At 34.7% G+C, this 20,032-nt stretch overlaps 1 protein-coding gene and 1 pseudogene across 2 annotated transcripts in view; one reads left to right on the top strand and one right to left on the bottom strand.

The window, feature by feature from the left end:
* Positions 1 to 20,032, top strand: part of Atg18a (Autophagy-related 18a) — a 72,487-nt gene that overhangs the window by 43,368 nt on the left and 9,087 nt on the right. For both annotated transcript variants that reach the window (XM_067787512.1, XM_067787511.1), the window contains exons 2-4: positions 18,959 to 19,116; positions 19,186 to 19,357; positions 19,419 to 20,005. In XM_067787512.1, coding sequence (XP_067643613.1) covers positions 19,046 to 19,116; positions 19,186 to 19,357; positions 19,419 to 20,005 — 830 coding nt within the window. In that variant the 5' untranslated portion in view covers positions 18,959 to 19,045. The remainder of the gene's footprint in view (positions 1 to 18,958; positions 19,117 to 19,185; positions 19,358 to 19,418; positions 20,006 to 20,032) is intronic.
* On the bottom strand, positions 17,497 to 19,007 carry LOC137254300 (uncharacterized; annotated as a pseudogene).

Here is a 20,032-nt window from a genome sequence, read left to right as displayed (position 1 = left end):
ATAAAAATTATGCTATATTTTAATTAAGACAAAATGCTACTAATTTAGTTTATAGTTTAGTTTAGAATAAATCGGTCCCTGATCCACTCCCCGGAAGAAAAATTATCCGACATTTTATTCTACATATAACGCTACCCACATACCAAATTTCAGGCAAATCGAGCCATATATACGATAGTTTAGAATAAATCGGTCCCTGGTCCACTTCCCGGAAGAAAAATTATCCGACATTTTATTCTACATATAACGCTACCTACATACCAAATTTCAGGCAAATCGAGCCATATATACGACAGTTTAGAATAAATCGGTCCCTGGTCCACTTCCCGGAAGAAAAATTATCCGACATTTTATTCTATATATAACGCTACCCACATACCAAATTTCAGGCAAATCGAGCCATATATACGATAGTTCAGAATAAATCGGTCCCTGGTCCACTTACCGGAAGAAAAATTATCCGACATTTTATTCTATATATAACGCTACCCATATACCAAATTTCAGGCAAATCGAGCCATATATACCATAGTTTAGAATAAATCGGTCTCTGGTCCACTTCCCGGAAGAAAAATTATCCGACATTTTATTCTATATATAACGCTACCCACATATCAAATTTCAGGCAAATCGAGCCATATATACGATAGTTTAGAATAAATCGGTCCCTGGTCCACTTCCCGGAAAAAAACTTTTCACAAACACTCTCCGGGTTCCTGCTAAGTTAACCTAAAAATTTCATGGCAATCTTCCTATCCGTTCTCGAGTTATGGAGTGACAATCAAAATGTACACTTCTTTTTATATATATACATACTGGCAGAACCGGCAGACGTTGTTCTGCCCTAAATTTGGTCTATCTGCATACATTTTGAAAAGCTTTTTCCATCTAACTCTGTCCTCCCCCTCTACACTTTTTCCTAATCCTTTATTTACTCCTCCCTCCGTCTTTTTCGCTTCATCTATCTCCATCTTCGTCTCATTCTATCTCTTTCTCAGTCTCCTTCTCTCCTTTCTCTTCTCTCAAGTTCTTCTTATTCTTCTTCATCCTTTATTTCCAGTCCCAGAGGGTGGTATGTATTTTGTTCCAATCCCCTTCCGAGTCTCAGTCCCAGTCCTAGTCTTAATCCCAGTCACAGTCCGTCTCTGGCCTACTTCCCGAAAAAACGATCGTAAATACTAATATAGGCAAATTTAGATACCAAACTAAAAATTTCATGGCAATCTTTCTATCCGTTCTCGAGTTATGGAGTGACAAACAAAATATACACGTCTTTTTATTATTATTTTTTCAAATTTTGAATTTTTTCTAAAAAAAAATCATAGCTCAAGAATGGCTAATCCGATTTGGGATTTCAAAACCAACTAACCATCATCTCTCCTTCCTGTATCTTTCCTAAAAATTTCATGGCAATCTTTCTATCCGTTTTCGAGTTATGGAGTGACAATCAAAATGTACACTTCTTTTTATATATATAGAAGAATAGGGGAAGCAAATTATGCATTCTGGAGTAAACACTACATGCATAGGTATATGTACGAAAAACAATAGTTAGTATACATTTGTTAGGACCTCTATTCTATAAAAATTATGCTATATTTTAATTAAGACAAAATGCTACTAATTTACAAAACTTAACTAAATCGCATTACGAATATTATATTTTAGAATAAACCGGTTTTTGGTTCACTTCCAAGAAGAAAAATTATTGTATAGGTCGGTCCCGGGTCCAGTTCCCGGAAGAAAAATTATTGTTATTTTAATCCAGGTATAAGGCTACTTACATATCAAATTTCAAGCAAATCGAGCCATATATACGATAGTTTAGAATAAATCGGTCCCTGATCCACTTCCCGGAAGAAAAATTATCCGACATTTTATTCTACATATAACGCTACCTACATACCAAATTTCAGGAAAATCGAGCCATATATACGATAGTTTAGAATAAATCGGCCCCTGGTCCACTTCCCGGAAGAACAATTATCCGACATTTTATTCTAGATATTACGCTACCTGCATATCAAATTTCAGGCAAATCGAGCCATATATACGATAGTTTAGAATAAATCGGTCCCTGGTCCACTTCCCGGAAGAAAAATTATCCGACATTTTATTCTATATATAACGCTACCCATATACCAAATTTCAGGCAAATCGAGCCATATATACGATAGTTTAGAATAAATCGGTCCCTGGTCCACTTCCCGGAAGAAAACTATCTGGCATTGTATTCTAGATATAACGCTACCTACATACCAAATTGCAGACAAATCGAGCCATATATACGATAGTTTAGAATAAATCGGTCCCTGGTCCACTTCCCGGAAAAAAAAACTTTTCACAAACACTATCCGGGGTCCTAGTAAGTTAAATTTCATGGCAATCTTTCTATCCGCTCTCGAGTTATGGAGTGACAATCAAAATGTACACTTCTTTTTATATATATAGATACAACAGTCTCCGGCTAGCTTTCAGCGTGAACGGTTGTTGATTTTTTCTGTGCTCTCAATTCGTTTGACCTACACTAGTGCATTAACACACATAGGTAACAGTTATCTCTATTCTCTTTCACATAACTTTTCAAGTTACACGTGCTAAAGGTATCAAGTGTTGGTGTAAGATTTAGCGTCATGGCCCGCCGGGCCTCTAACCTGGGGGACAACAGGTTTGCCCTGTTGGCAAATAGTCCCCGCTCTGAAAAAAAAAACGAAAAAAATTTAGCGAATTTCCTTCTCTACCTGATCCAGTTCAGGCTAGAACAAATCCAAAATACATTGTGGTATCCGCAATAAACGAAAACAAACCACTTACGCATTTCTCATGCTTTGCAGTTGAAAAATCGCTCCAAATCATAAGCAAAGATATCATCAGCGTATCAGAGCTTAGAGACGAAAGTCTCCTGCTCCTTGTGGAAAATATACAGGTAGCCCAAAAATTCCTAGCAGCTAAACAATTAGCAGGAATTTGTGAAATAAAGTGTAAGTATCACGAGAACTTAAACTTCGTAAAAGGTACAGTCTATGCTCCTTACCTAAGCCACGTGCCAGAAGATGAAATTGTGAAAAACTTGGAACCCCAAGGGGTGGTCTCCGTGTACAAATTTAAAATGTTCGACGATAAGTCAAAAGAAAGTGGTGTGGTGTTACTAACCTTTGATTTGTATAAATTACCAGAGTCTATCGATGTCTCGTGGCATAAAGTGAAAGTTAGGGAGTACATCCCCAGCCCCATGCGCTGCAAAACATGCCAGTTATTAGGACATACAGCAAAGTACTGTAAAAACGATCCCTTATGTGTAAATTGCAGTTTACCTCTCCATAGCGACAAGAATTGCTCACGCACAAAGTGCGCCAACTGTGAAGAGGAGCACCCCTCCAATTCAAACAAGTGTTCCAAATTTATACAACAGAAAGAAATTCTGAAAATAAAAATTCGACAAAAATGCACACTAAAGCAGGCAAGGTCACAGTACCTCGCACAATTCCCACAAACTTCATCACCCACTTCTTATGCTGGCGCAACCAAAAATCACCCTACAAAATTAAATCCACCAACCGCTAACAAAACTAGCACTCCTCCAGTAACCTCGAATCTCAAAGATAAGCCAGGTACTTCTAGCACCCTATCTAAAGAAAACAATAGATTCTCCTTTACTGATCTCAAATCCAAAAAAACAGCAGCTCCATCATCTTCCGATAGCAACAACACCACAACCACCACCTTCTCCAACACCTCAGCAGCACCAACTTCCCAATATATTAGAAAACCAACAACAGTTAACATCATCTCGAATGAAAGCATAACCTTAACAACCGCACTCTCACTGTCCGAACGCGACAACACCACCACAACTACCTCCACAGACTCACCCTCAATATCAACAACCGCAAACAACGAAGCTAGTTGGGCTCAGTCAGCACCATCTACCTTCTCTCCCATCACAAACCTCACTAAACAACTTTTAGAACAAAACGACTATTACTCAACATACCCGGGATCTTCGGACTCGGATGCTGAGATGTCGAAATACCCCCTCCTCCTCTCTTTTTCTTTTTAGTTTTAGTTAAAACCTTTGCTCATTTTTACCAAATGCACTTTGGCATACTGCAATGGAATATCAAAGGACTTTTCAATAATTCACACGAATTACAACTCTTAATCAAAGAACACTCCCCATCATTTATAGCGCTGCAGGAAACGCACCTACCATGCAACAAAACCGCAAATATCTCGAATTCGTATACACACTATTTCCACAATTTACCCCATAACACCTCTTTATATAACAAAACAATGTAAGAAAATGATTTTTAAGTATTCTTTTCTTTATATATTATGGTTTATATATTATGGGTTTACTACATCTTCTAGGGTTGGTTCCCTAGTCATTCTTATAATCTTCCAGAGGGGTTTTAATGCATTTAGTTCTTTCTCTAGGTCCCTAGTTTTTAAGGTGTTCTCATCCCACCATTGGAGGGGTATTTTGAGTAGTCCCTCTGCATTCCAACTTACTCAAAATAGAAATTTTCTTCAATTATATTAAAATTTTATTTTAATTGTTAGCAAAAATTTTTTTTTTCAATTACAATAAACATTTTCTTTATTTATTTCTTATTTCTTAACTCTTTAATTTTTTTCTTTTAGTTTGATTCTATCTGTAGTATTGGTGGTTAAATTTAGTATTTTAAAAGTTTCAGCTATTTCCTTTTTCTTGTGGAATTGCTTACCTCCCCTCTTCCTTTTCCTCTTTAATGGGGTAGAAATCTTTGGGATTTCTTCCTGTTTACTATGCTTAATCTGTCGCCGATACTCTTCTATCGTAATCGGTGTCGGACCTTGCTTAGCTGCCTTACGATTTTTTAAAACTTCTTCGGAGATTTTTATAAATTCTCTAATTGTGTCGTCACACTTTTTAAAAACTTTATGAAAATCTTCTTCAATTGTAATCTCTTGCATAGTAGAGAAATAGCCATAAACAAATCAGCAAAGATCTCGCATTCCGGAATTGTTGTATTTGTAATCGAATTTGAAAAAAAAAGTTTGATGACGTAGCGCTTTTGAAGTTTTCGATTTTTTACATTTCTCTCATATTTCGCTACCAGTGTTCGGAGTATTTAAAACTGTTACCTGCGACTACGGCGGAGTAAAAATAAAATTTTCGGAGTATATAATTTTTGTCCTTTTTGAAAGCGGGCACCTTTTTAAAATTGATTTGGTGGCTTGGCAATCCTTTCTATTGTGTTTTCGTCATGAAAAGTTTCTCAGTAAATGTGGACAAGACGAAGTACTTGCTATCATCGTGGCCTTTGTAGCCACGTCACTGTTAACGGATTCGAAATTGGGGACTGCGAAGGATTTCGTCTATTTGGGAAGCAGCATTAAAAGCAAAAACAATGTCGGCCTAGAAATCAAACGGAGAAAAACTCTTGCCAACAAGTGCTTCTTTAAGCAATTGAAAAGTTAAATCCTGTCGCGACGAACAAAATTCTCGCTCTATAAGTCACTCATCATAACTGTCCTGATGTATGGCTCGGAATGATGAAAGGTGTTGATAGAAGATGAGATGATTCTTGGAGTATTCGAGAGAAAGGTTCTCCGGAGGATTTATAGTCCTATCCGTGATGTCGACGGCGAGTATCGAGGATGTATAATGATGAGCTATTTAAGCTTTTCGAAGATATGACGATAGTGCAGCCAATAAAAACAGAAGGCTTCGCTACCTAGGTCATGTTATGCGGATGAACGAATACGCTCCGGCAGTTTGTAAACATAGGAAAGAGAATACCTTCACTGAGTTTGGAAATACAGTTGAAAGAAGCTTTGACCTCGCTTGGTACTCCCAATTGGCGACTGTTATCGCAAAACAGGGTTAGCTGACCTCACTGACTCAACGTACTTCATTTTTATATAAAACTTCAAGAAGAGCAGTATGTTGAATTTAGGCAGGATTTACAGATCGCGTCCGGACACATTTTTTGCTTTAATTTTACTCCTTCTATTCTGATTCCATACGAAAAATGTGAACAAACATGTCTTAAGACACGAACAATTATTTCGTCCTATCGTCACTTGTAAACAATTAGCTTTTCATACGTACATATGCATTGAAAACTTCAACCAAAAGATATTAGGTAGTAATATTATTTAGTTTTCAACTCGACCCAAATAAACCTTTAAGATAAAAAATGTAGTAGGAGGTAAGAGCGGAGCAAAATACTCCGGTTGGAATAAGGTCTGAACACTACGTCAGCAATAAAACATGTTGTCAAAAGCGTGACGTCACGCTGAGAAATTTATTTTCCAGCCAACTATGATTTTTTTGCTCTCTCATTTTTTAATGCGGGATCTGTTTATTGGTTCATGGGAAATAGCTGCAACTTTAAAAAAATTTTTTTTTGACAAATTATTTCAAACTTTAATTCTTCTCGCATTTAAGGAGTTGTATGAGGACTAAACATTCCAATTTACTGGTTTAACCGACATTTTTAAGTTTTGATTGATTCTTTAATATATTAATATTATAATATTATTAAATGTTCCTTTTTTCAAGACAAAATTTTAATAGAACGGAATTAACTTAAAATTTCAAAAACTTCCTTTTAATTAAAGTAGTCCTACTTAGGATGTTTGTCACACTATTCCACTCTGTTAACATTGCCTCGTATGTTTAAACGACCAACTATCGCCAAACGATCAAATAATGCCTTGGTGACAAAGTTTTCCTTTTTTTGTCTTTTGGTGATAATAATCTCGATCTTGTTAATATCCTTTTAGGATTTTTATTGTTAATAATCCTCTATCTTGTTAATAATCTTTTTAGGATTATTTAAATATTTTACTAACTTTTAAGCTGGCAGGATCTTTTCCAGTCAGATCGTTTTAGCAGTTGTGCTGATGTTTGATCTGAACTGACAGGATCGCCATGAAATATTTAACTAAATAAAAGATGTTCCGCTTATGTGTAGCGTACAATAGTAATTGTCTTTATTAAAGAAATGCCTTTCTTTTTATACAAACTTATCTATTTTACACATACGTAATTACACTAATACTAATACACTAAAGGTATCTACCCCTGCCAACCAGAACTGAGTAAAAAACTGGATAATGACTGAGTAAAAAAGTGGATAATTTTGTATAGGCAGTGTGCGGATTTTATCCACTTTCCCCTTGAGCGAGTCGTGTACGTGTGATCGCGCATCCTTCTCACACTTATACCAAAGTGCCATAAAGAAAAATGCATAGTTGCTCTTCTCTAATTGAAAATTTCCCATAACACAGGGTTGTATTTTTGTAGGGATGCCATATCGGAGAAATTTTATGTCTAAAAAATGCCCAAAATACACAAAAAATCTCCAAACTTTTGTTTTTAATTTTTAATGAAAACGTTTATTTAATAATATAAAAATTCATTTACAATTGTTCTAAAGGTCGTTTTATCACAAAATGTTAAGAATACATCTGTTAAAAGGACTTTTTACATTAAATTTGTCTTCATCGCACATAAATTGTAAGATAAAACGGTCTTAAAGCTATTAAATAACATATATAATAATTATTTGTAATTACTTTTATCCTATTTCGGCCTTTATTTTGTAAATTTTTATAAAAATTTTTTTTTCCGAGCTCTAGGCCATGTATAAGTAAATTGAAACACCAAAAATGCTTATTTTACATATAAATTTTATATTTGTCAAATTTATTTTTATAAATTTATTTTTATCGATATTTCGATTTCAAACTGAAATGATCTTCAGGACTGAAAGGCATGTAAAAACAAAAACATATTAACACATTAAACAGAACAACATTCCATAATTTTTAACTTACTCTCTTGAGTGCACCTGATCGACTAATTTAACAAATCTTAAAATAAACAAGTACAAGGGAAAATGATAAACAAAAAAGGTAATCATCTAAAGAACCGTAATAATAAACAAATTTTTACATAAATAAGCAGTAAGTGGCGCTCAGCACATTAGCGTTGAGACAGCATGTTTGGAACGACACTCTTCTCACGAGGAATTGTAGTTGTTGTAATCAATCGACGATAGGCTGCCGCGCAGCCTTCTACATCTGCCTTAAAATTTATTCTTTGATCTCTTGGTGTATTGATAATATGAAGCATTTCTAATGTGTATCTTTTGTTGTAATGTCTCTCTTGTTGAATTACTGCTACGTTGTTTACATCTGGAGAGTGCCCGGTTACTCTGCAATGTTGTGTCAAAGCTGTTTTATTATCATTAGCGTGGTCCCGATTTTTGATATTTGATTTATGCGCGGAAATCCTTGTCATTAATTTTGATTTTGTAGTCCAGACATATACTTTATTGCATACGTGGGACCCGTCGCCGTTACATGAAATTTGGTATATTACGTCAGATTTCTCGTATTTTTGATTTTGTCCTTTGTGTTGCTAAAAATTTGTTGTACGGTATTGTTGTAAGTGAAGGCCATTTGGAATTTTTCGTGTTCATACATATTGGAATATTTTAGCCTGTTGGACAGTCCAGGGACATATACGGACGTTTTATATATTTTATTTCTATTATTATTTATTCGATTGGTACTTGATTTTTCAAAATAATCGCGGATATAACCTTTTATAAGATATAGCGGAAAGTCGTTGTTTTTAAGCATTTTTCCAATAATTTCTATATTTGTATTATGGTATATTTCATCACTGATGGTCAGCACTCTTCGAATAAAATTTTTTGCTGTGTTTACTATAGTTGGTTTGCTGTGTTTCGAGTGGAAATTAATCAATCTGCCTGACGATGTAGGCTTTTTATACCAGTCAAAGTATAGTTTTTTGTATTTTCTTATCACCAAAGTGTCTAAGAATGGTAACTGGCCATCCTTTTCAATTTCATGGGTAAACTTTATTGATTTATTATAACTGTTTAAGTTCGTCAGCATATCCTCTACAGCATCAATTTATACGATGGCGAATAGATCGTCGACGTATTTAGATAAAGTTTATAAGTAATGCCACACAAACAATTTCCTACGTTCTCAACTGTAATACCAACGACAGGAGAATATCGAAGCAGATTAGGAGCGCAGCAGCAACATATGTATATGAACACAGTACAAAGCAAACTTTTGAATATTATTATCAGAGCAAAGCATGAACTACGAAAGCTGAAAGAAAAAGAGGTAAATAGCATCAGAAATAAATTACAACAAAAACTTGATACGGAAGACGCAACCGCATTTTTCGAAAGTGAGAAAACGTTAACACATATTTTAGAAACGAAAGTAAAGAACACTCAAGCCAACAAATTCGAGAGACTTATAGACGTTCAAAAACGATCGCTTAATATCCAAAGCGTACCGGAATGGCTTTGTAATACGACGAACACAAACCGACAGACACTCAGTGGCTACTCTCCTTAGGTCCAAAGTTCTCGTTACCAACCACCAATGATAGGTTTCCACTATTTAAACTGATAGCTGACGGAGAGGACTGTATACAGATTATTAAAGAGAAAGAAGAGCAAGAAATTGAGCGGAACAATTTTACCACATTAATAAGAGATCACCTAAACAAGTCAAAAAACAACTCGCGGGACAGGTTTATTTTAGACACACTACACCAAAGGAAAACTTTTCTCAAAGAAAATAAAAATTTATTAGTTCAAAGGGAATGTCACAGTTCTGATGGACAAATCAGACTACGACAAGAAAGTACAACAAATCGTGAATGATATTTCGGCTTATCGCGTACTAAAACGTGACCCTACCAAAAGGTTACAGGATAAAAATAACGAAATTGTTGAGAAACTATTTAAAAATAAAATAATTGATTTGAAGGAGAAATATCGTCTAATAAGTAAAACGGCAAATGCTCCAAGGTTATATCGTCTTCCCAAGATTCATAAGGAAGGCGTACCCCTGCGTCCTATATGTTCGTCTGTCAACTCCCCGTCTTATAAGTTATGCCAATATGTTGTTAATGTCCTCAAAAACCTAACCAAAATTTCGAAGTACAATGTCAGAGATTGGGTAGAATTCAAAAACAAGGTAAAAGATACTTATATAGACGACGATGAATGTCTGACTTCGTTCGGTGTGGTTTCCTTGTTTCCCAGCATTCCAGTCGATCATGCTTTGGATATTATAGCATCTAAATGGAACCAATTAATAAAAGCCCATACCAGTATTAGTAAAGACTTGTTTTTGGAAATTGTGAGATTTTGCATTAAAGAAAACCGATATTTCAAATCAAATAATAAAATATATGAACAGCGGTCGGTAATGCCAATGGGGTCACTAGCATCACCTATCATTGCATACTTAGTAATGGAAGAATAGCTGAGTAAATTCGAGGAAGACTCTCCTAATAAACCTCGCTTTTTATCTAAATACGCCGACGATCTATTCGCCATCGTATAAATTGATGCTGTAGAGGATATGCTGACGAACTTAAACAGTTATAATAAATCAATAAAGTTTACCCATGAAATTGAAAAGGATGGGCAGTTACCATTTTTAGACACTTTGGTGATAAGAAAATACAAAAAACTATACTTTGACTGGTATAAAAAGCCTACATCGTCAGGCAGATTGATTAATTTCCACTCGAAACACAGCAAACCAACTATAGTAAACACAGCAAAAAATTTTATTCGAAGAGTGCTGACCATCAGTGATGAAATATACCATAATAAAAATATAGAAATTATTGTAAAAATGCTTAAAAACCACGACTTTCCGATATATCTTATAAAGTGCTATATCCGCGATTATTTTGAAAAATCAAGTACCAATCGAATAAATAATAATAGAAATAAAATACATAAAACGTCCGGATATGTCCCTGGACTGACCAACAGGCTAAAATATTCCAATATGTATGACCATGAAAAATTCCAAATGGCCTTCACTTACAACAATACCGTACAACAAATTTTTAGCAATACAAAGGACAAAATCGAAAAATACGAGAAATCTGACGTAATATAACAAATTTCATGTAACGGCGACGGGTCCCACGTATGCAATAAAGTATATGTCGGGACTACAAAATCAAAATTAAATACAAGGATTTCCGCGCATAAATCAAATATCAAAAATCGGGACCACGCTGATGATAATAAAACAGCTTTACACAACATTGCAGAGTAACCGGGCACTCTCCAGATTTAAACAACGTAGCAGTAATTAAACAAGGGAGACATTACAACAAAAGATACACATTAGAAATGCTTCATATTATCAATACACCAAGAGATCAAAGAATACATTTTAAGGCAGATGTAGAAGGCTGCGCCGCAGCCTATCGTCGATTGATTACAACAACTACAATTCCTCGTGAGAAGAGTGTCGTTCCAAACATGCTGTCCCAACGCTAATGTGCTGAGCGCCACTTACTGCTTATTATTTAACGTATTGTTGTTTATGTAAAAATTTGTTTATTATTACGGTTCTTTAGATGTTTACCTTTTTTGTTCATGATGTTGTTGTTGTTGTAGCGATAAGGTTGCTCCCCGAAGGCTTTGGGGAGTGTTATCGATGTGATGGTCCTTTGCCGGATACAGATCCGGTACGCTCCGGTACCATAGCACCATTAAGGCGTTAGCCCACCCATCTCGGGAACGATTTATGTGGCCACATTAAACCTTCATGCAATTCCCTCCCTCCCCACCCCCAAGTTCCATGGGATCGCCAGAGCCTCGTCTGTTAATGAAACAGGATTCGCCGCGGATAGGTGAGGTTGACAATTGGGTTTGGAGAAGCTATATATTGCGCTGGCAACCTGAAGGGTTGCGCTACACAGCCACTTCAATCTGGTATTTTAGTCGCCTCTTACGACAGGCATACCTACCGCGGGTATATTCTGATCCCCTAACCCGCTGGGGGGTTGTTCATCGTTTTTCCTTGTATGTTTATTTTAAGATTTGTTAAATTAGTCGATCAGGTGCACTAGGAGTGTAAGTTAAAAATTATGGAATGTTGTTATGTTTTATGTGTTAATATGTTTTTGTTTTTACATGCCTTTCAGTCCTGAAGATGATTTCAGTTTGAAATCGAAATATCGATAAAAATAAATTGATACAAATAAATTTGACAAATATAAAACTTATATATAAAATAAGCATTTTTGGTGTTTCAATTTACATATACATGGCCTAGAGCTCGGAAAAAAAAATTTTATAAAAATTATTTGTAATCACAATTTTTTTTAAGTATTTACTAAACTATAATATTTTTTATATAAATTAAAAAAGAAATACAAATAACATTGAAATAAAATAATTTTGAATAACAGCGTAATATTCGGATTTTTGACATTAAAATGACATTTGCTTATTTATCAAAGTAATTAATTCTATAATTGATAAATTATCAAAGCTGATTAGGTCGAGCTTCTAAAAGGGCAATTACATTAAAAACCAATCAATCGATAAGCTAAAGTTTTCAAATCAATTAACACTAAGGATTAGTGTGATAAGTATCTTTTTAATTTTATTATTTAATGAAGGAACTATTAGCTTTTTGAATACTCGATTTAATAACTTTGATATTTATCAGAGAGCCAGTCAGTTCTTTTTAACAAAAAGCCACAATGAATGAAAAATACTTGTATAAGTTTGCAAAAATTGTTCTTACCACAGAGATGTTTTTCTAAAATATACAAAATTTTGGAAAAAACTTTTTGATTCAATTTACAGTACCATCAAAAGTACAATAATTTAATTATATTTCTTTTGGTATATGCTTAAACTTGAAACTCGTTTGTAAGGAGTGAAAAATATACACTTTTCTTACAGCTTTACAAAATTTCACCAAGTTTTCCCTAGCTATATACATGTACCTCTTATTTTCCCAAAATATTTAAAAATCGGATATAGATTTAAACGGTAGTAGTACCGAAAGAAAAGTAATCAAATTACCTTTCTTTTGATATATACTAGCATTTATTACTCGTTTACAATGAGAGAAAAATATTCACTTTCGTTACAACTTTATAACATTTCTCAACATTCTAATTACATATATGTCTCTAAATTTGAAAAAATTTTCAGAAATCGTTTATCAATTTTAACGATAGTAGCATCGAAAGAAAAGTAATCAAATTACCTTTCTTTTGATATATACTAGCATTGAGAGAATGAGTGAAAAATATTCACTTTCGTTACAACTTTATAAAATTTCTTAACATTATTTCTAGCTATATAAATTTAACTAATATGCAAAAAAAATATTTTCTCCGTTCCCAGCAGATCCATATCAGCGTAAGTGGTTGTCATGCTGTTCCTTATGCTCCCAAAGATATATTTGCTACTGGAAAAATAGAAAAAATAAAAGACAAAATTAGTTATTGATTCAACATAACTTCAGAGACGGGCTTTATTTACCTTTTCCAAAGTTCTGCTTACTGAAGCTATGGTTGCATCCTGTGAATAAAGCAGGTTGAAGCATTTGATTTCTAAGAAGAAGAAAAGAAAAATAAAAGTCAAAATTAGAAATCAATTCAACAAAATTGTCTAAGTCTGAATCTTCCCTTTTTTAGAGTTCGGGTTAACGAAAGACTCTAGTGCTGAGGTGAATATTTGCATTGCTGAAATAAAACTAAAAGCCAAAATTAATTATTGATTCAACACAATTTTTAAAAACTTGATCTTCCCTTTTTAGACCTCGGGTTAAACAATAGCTTTTTGAATTTTGCCAGTCAATTGCTGAGAAAAAAGAAAATTCTAAGTTTGTAAAAAAAATCAAAATAATTTTTTAGGAAGACTTCATCTTCCCATTTTGAAAAGCAAAAACAAATTAAACAATTAATATATAAAATTTTAGTTCCAAAGTATAATATACATATACATAATTTTACAAATAAATTAGAGCTTTTTATAACTATTATGTATATTTTTTTGTTAATTCATATAATATTTTATTAAAAATATATTAATGCTAATTATATACAAAGAAATAAATAATAACACGTAAGGAAGGTTAAGTGGGTGTAACCGAACATTACATACTCAGTTGAGAGCTATGGTGACAACATAAGGGAAAATAACCATGTAGGAAAATGAACCGAGGGAAACCCTGGAATGTGTTTGCATGACATGTGTATCAAATGAAAGGCATTAAAGAGTATTTTATGAGGGAGTGGGCCATAGTTCTGTAGGTGGACGCTATTTAGGGACATAGCCATAAAGGTGGATCAGGGTTGACCCTAGAATTTGGTTTGTACAATATGGGCATCAAACGAATGGTGTTAATGAGTATTTTAAAAGGGAGTGGGCCTTAGTTCTATAGGTGGATGCCGTTTCGAAATATCGCCATAAAGGTGGAACAGGGTTGACTCTAGAATGTGTTTGTACGATATGGGTATCAAATTAAAGGTATTAATGAGGGTTTTAAAAGGGAGTGGTGGTTGTTGTATAGGTAGTCGCCTTTTCGAGATATCGCCATAAAGGTGGACCAGGGGTGACTCTAGAATGCGTTTGTACGATATGGGTATCAAATGAAAGGTGTTAATGAGTATTTTAAAAGGGAGTAATCCTTAGTTCCATAGGTGGACGCCGTTTCGAGATATCGCCATAAAGGTGGACCAGGGGTGACCCTAGAATTTGTTTGTTCAATATGGGTATCAAAAGAAAGGTGTTAATAAGTATTTTAAAAGGGAGTAATCCTTAGTCCCATAGGTGGACGCCGTTTCGAGATATCGCCATAAAGGTGGACCAGGGGTGACCCTAGAATTTGTTTGTACAATATGGGCATCAAACGAAAGGTGTTAATGAGTATTTTAAAAGGGAGTGGGCCTTAGTTCTTTAGGTGGACGCCGTTTCGAAATATCGCCAAAAAGGTGGACCAGGGGTGACTCTAGAATGTGTTTGTACGATATGGGTATCAAATTAAAGGTATTAATGGGGGTTTTTAAAGGGAGTGGTGGTTGTTGTATAGGTGGTCGCATTTTCGAAATATCGCCATAAAGGTGGACCAGGGGTGACTCTAGAATTTGTTTGTACAATAGGGCCTTAGTTCTATAGGTGGACGCCTTTTCGAGGTATCGCAATAAAGGTGGACCAGGGGTGACTCTAGACTTTGTTAGTACGATATGGGTATCAAATGAAAGGTGTTAATGAGTATTTTTAAAGGGGAGTGGGCCTTCGTTCTATAGGTGTTCGCCTTTTCGAGATATCGCCATAAAGGTGGACCAGGGGTGACTTTAGAATATGTTTGTATGATATGGGTATCAAATGAAAGGTGTTAATGAGTATTATAAAAGGGAGTGGGCCTTAGTTCTATAGGTGGACGCCGTTTCGAAATATCGCCATAAAGGTGGACCAGGGGTGACTCTAGAATGTGTTTGTACGATATGGGTATCAAATTAAAGGTATTAATGAGGGTTTTAAAAGGGAGTGGTGGTTGTTGTATAGGTGGTCGCATTTTCGAAATATCGCCATAAAGGTGGACAAGGGGTGACTCTAGAATTTGTTTGTACAATATGGGTATCAAAAGAAAGGTGTTAATGAGTATTTTAAAAGGGAGTAATCCTTAGTTCCATAGGTGGACGCCGTTTCGAGATATAGCCATAAAGGTGGGCCAGGGTGACTTTAGAATTCGTTTGTGCAATATGGGTATCAAACGAAATGATTTAATGAGTATTTTAAATGGGAGTGGGCCTTAGTTCTATAGGTGGACGCCGTTTCGAGATATCGCCATAAAGGTGGACCAGGGGTGACTCTAGAATGAGTTTGTACGATATGGGTATCAAATTAAAGGTATTAATGAGAGTTTTAAAAGGGAGTGGTGGTAGTTGTATATGTGAAGGCGTTTTCCAGATATCGTTGACCAGGGTGACCCAGAACATCATCTGTTGGATACCGCTAATTTATTTATATATGTAATACCTGCCAAGATTTTAAGGGTTTTTTATTTCGCCCTGCAGAACTTTTTCATTTTCTTCTACTTAATATGGTAGGTGTCACAACCATTTTATAAAGTTTTTTCTATAGTTATATTTCGCTTCAATAAAACAATCCAATTACCTTACCATGTTTCATCCCTTTTTTCGTATTTGGTATTACGGAATTATGGCATTTTTTTCATTTTTCGTAATTTTCGATATCGAAAAAGTGGGCGTGGTCATAGTCGGATTTCGTTCATTTTTCATACCAAGATAAAGTGAGTTCAAGTAAGCACGTGAACTAAGTTCATTAAAGATATGTCGATTTTTGCTCAAGTTATCGTGTTAACGGCCATGCGGAAGGACAGACGGACGACTGTGTATAAAAACTGGGCGTGACATCAACCGATTTCGCCCATTTTCACAGAAAAGTGTTAACGTCATAAAATCTATGCCCCTACCAAATTTCAAAAGGATTGGTTAATTTTTGTTCGACTTATGGCGTTAAAAGTATCCTAGACAAATTAAATGAAAAAGGGCGGAGCCACGCTCATTTTGAAATTTTCATTTATTTTCGTATTTTGTTGCACTATATCATTACTGGAGTTGAATGTTGACATCATTTACTTATATACTGTAAAGATATTAAATTTTTTGTTAAAATTTTACTTTAAAAAAAATTTTTTTTTTTTAAGTGGGCGAGGTCCTCCGATTTTATTAAGCGTACATATAGTAATAGGAGTAACGTTCCTGCCAAATTTCATCGTGATATCTTCAACGACTGCCAAATTACAGCTTGCAAAAGTTTTAAATTACCTTCTTTTAAAAGTGGGCGGTGCCACGCCCATTGTCCAAACTTTTACTAAGTTCCTATTCTGCGTCATAAATTCAACTCATCTACCAAGTTTCGTCGCTTTATCTCTCTTTTGTAATGAATTATCACAATTTTTCGGTTTTTCGAAATTTTCGATATCGAAAAAGTGGGCGTGGTTATAGTCCGATATCGGTCATTTTAAATAGCGATCTGAGATGAGTGCTCAGGAACCTACATACCAAATTTCATCAAGATACCTCAAAATTTACTCAAGTTATCGTGTTAACGGACGGACGGACGGACATGGCTCAATCAAATTTTTTTTCGATCCTGATTATTTTGATATATGGAAGCCTATATCTATCTCGATTCCTTTATATATGTACAACCAACCGTTATCCAATCAAACTTAATATACTCTGTGAGCTCTGCTCAACTGAGTATAAAAACAATGCAGGTTATTATGTACAAAATCAAAAAGGAAACGGAAAGACTTAAATAGTAAAAGGAAATGGTGAAATATATCTACAAACTACTATTTACAACGGCAATCTTAACTATATATAACCTATGCAAATTTATAAAATAAATTATGTAATAACGGAATTAAAATAAATGTAGGGCCTACAGGTATAGAATAATACTTAAGGACTAAATTTTCTTTGTTTATAATATGTATGTCTTCATCTATAAGATGAGCTGCTGAAATACCTAATCCAGATGGGGACACAAGGGGCTCTATAAAAACGTTTCCAACTTTTGTTAACACTCGAACTACGAAACTATTTTCGTTTTGTTTGTTAACAATCTTTCTTTGTTAACAATCTTTACATGTTCTACTTAAGAAGAAACTGTCCTTATCATTCTCAAAATTTATAATACAATTATCATTTTTAAAAATTTTACTACAATCCGTAAAATTTCGTCCTTCTATTCTCAAAAATAATTGCTGCAGTATCTTAGATAGATTGTGAATAAGTTTTTTAATGTATTGCGTATAATTCTCAAATTTATATGCTGAAAAAGAATCTAACGGACCAAATTGTTTTACGCAATCGCTTAAATGCAAAAGGCCGTGGACATTGAAACTAATTAAATTCGCGCCAAAATAATTACTAAATAATTTAACAAACTCTTAACATTTCATTCGCAACATTATATTCTACTTTACAAGACTTCTCACAGGAGAGAAGTCGAACAGCACAATGCAACAAAAGAAAGTGATAATAAAGGTTATCCGGTATGCAGTCTTTCAAAACGAAAATGCTAGAATACAATAAAAACTGCCGGTATTCTGTCGATTTCCAGTTGCTTAATTCGTCTAGATCACGGATTCGTCTAGAAAACTCAGAGGGAACGTAATTATTCAGAAACATCAATTGTTCGTTTATTCTCGTTACGTTCCCCCTTTTAATAAGCAACTGGAGTAGTTTTTTGTTACTCCTAAGTCCACTAAATGCATGGGTTCTAAGGGAAACTGAGAAACCATGCCAATATTTACTGATTCTAGCAAAATCTCCCTCTGCTTATGGAATGACAAATCTAGCCTATTTTTAAATGAATCATCTGTTCTTAGCTCGCCCACTTCTTGGGATAGGCACACCCGATCTAAATGTTGCCCCATTTGCAAACATTTCGGGCAGCTATTTTTTGCTGTATGACCCTTTACCCCAGTTATAAATGCCCGAGCTGGTGAATCGCAAGTAAATAGCCTAACACTAAATTCCTTTAACAATTGTGTAGATCCCACTTTCACCCCATTCTGAGCTAAAGTGCCTATCTCCTCGCAAAATTCTTCTAAAAATAATTTAGATCTGGGGGCTTACTCGTCCCTGAATAACAATCTATCATAAATGGCTCCGAATTGGGGAAATCTACAACGTAGCCCGAAATTGGCCATAATACCCTGTTAGAACTTTTGAAAACATTAAGCCCATCTATTTCCACATCTATTGAAATTCGCTCTAAACTTTGGAGAAAATCAAATTCTTTAAAGTAAAAATTATATTCAATCCCAAAATAAAAAAACTCGCCCTCTGAAAAAGGCCTAATACTTACTAGTTCCCTGCTTGTACCCAGAACTGTTAATAAATTATTTAAGAAATATATTATGTAAAACTCGTACATCAAAAGTCCATAAATATGTTTTAGAGGCAAACTTCGAAAAACGGAAGTTGGATTGGTCTAATATCCAGCAGTGATGCACAGTATTGTTATTGCATTATTTTTATTTTTAAATCTTGCTTTATGCTATTCGTAGTTAAATACTTTTTTTGCAGTGATTAAATAAATTCGGATAAAATCCAATACTGATTGCTTTCCAAACATCTAAATCATCGACATCAGTTGGTCGATTTTACGCGATAATGATGAATCTATTAGGACGCCCGGATATCGAAGCCGGGGAAGTCTTTGTCAATTTTAATCAAAATATCACGTAAGTTTTACAATACAATGTGGTGTTCTTAATTCTGATTTTATATTATTTATTTAATTATTTATCTAGATCTTTGGCCGTGGCAACTAAAACCGGCTATAGCTTATATAGTCTAAGTTCGGTTGATTTAACATTGGATAAGCTTTACAGTTGTCATACAGATGCAATTTTCCTTATAGAGCGTCTTTTCGAAAGCTCTCTCGTTGCTATAGTCTCTGTCTCTTCACCGCGAAAATTGAAGGTAAATAATTAAATACAAAATAAAGTCGTTTTAGTAAATTATTATTTCACCTTCATTTTAGGTATGCCACTTTAAGAAACAAAGCGAAATTTGTAATTATTCTTACTCTAATACGATATTGGCGGTTAAATTAAATCGAGAAAGACTTATTGTTTGCTTGGAAGAGAGTCTTTATATTCACAATATACAAGATATGAAAGTAGTACATACAATACGTGATACTCCATGCAACGCAAGTGGTCTCTGTGCGCTTTCGTCGTCATCAGAGCATTGCTATTTAGCATATCCAGGAAGCGTTACATCTGGTGAAGTACAGATTTTCGATGCTATCAATTTGCATGCCAAAACAATGATTCCTGCACATGATTCACCATTAGCGGCGTTAGCTTTCAGCCCATCTGGCACTGAGATTGCCACTGCAAGTGAACGTGGTACTGTAATAAGAGTGTTTTCTTCACTTGATGGAACTAAATTGTTTGAATTACGCCGAGGTCTGAAACGTTGTGTAGCTATTGCATCTTTATCATTTAGCACATGCGCTGAATATTTGGTATCAAGTTCAAACACGGAAACCGTGCATATATTTCGCCTGGATCGGTCGGCTACCGAACAAGCTGAAACGAAACAATCTTCCGATGACTGGATGGGGTGCGTTGAAATTTTATTACGTTTTTA

Source organism: Eurosta solidaginis, chromosome 5, assembly GCF_040869045.1.
Source record: "Eurosta solidaginis isolate ZX-2024a chromosome 5, ASM4086904v1, whole genome shotgun sequence".
Classification (NCBI taxonomy): Eukaryota; Metazoa; Arthropoda; class Insecta; order Diptera; family Tephritidae; genus Eurosta; species Eurosta solidaginis.
This window is presented reverse-complemented; position numbering and strand designations above follow the sequence as displayed.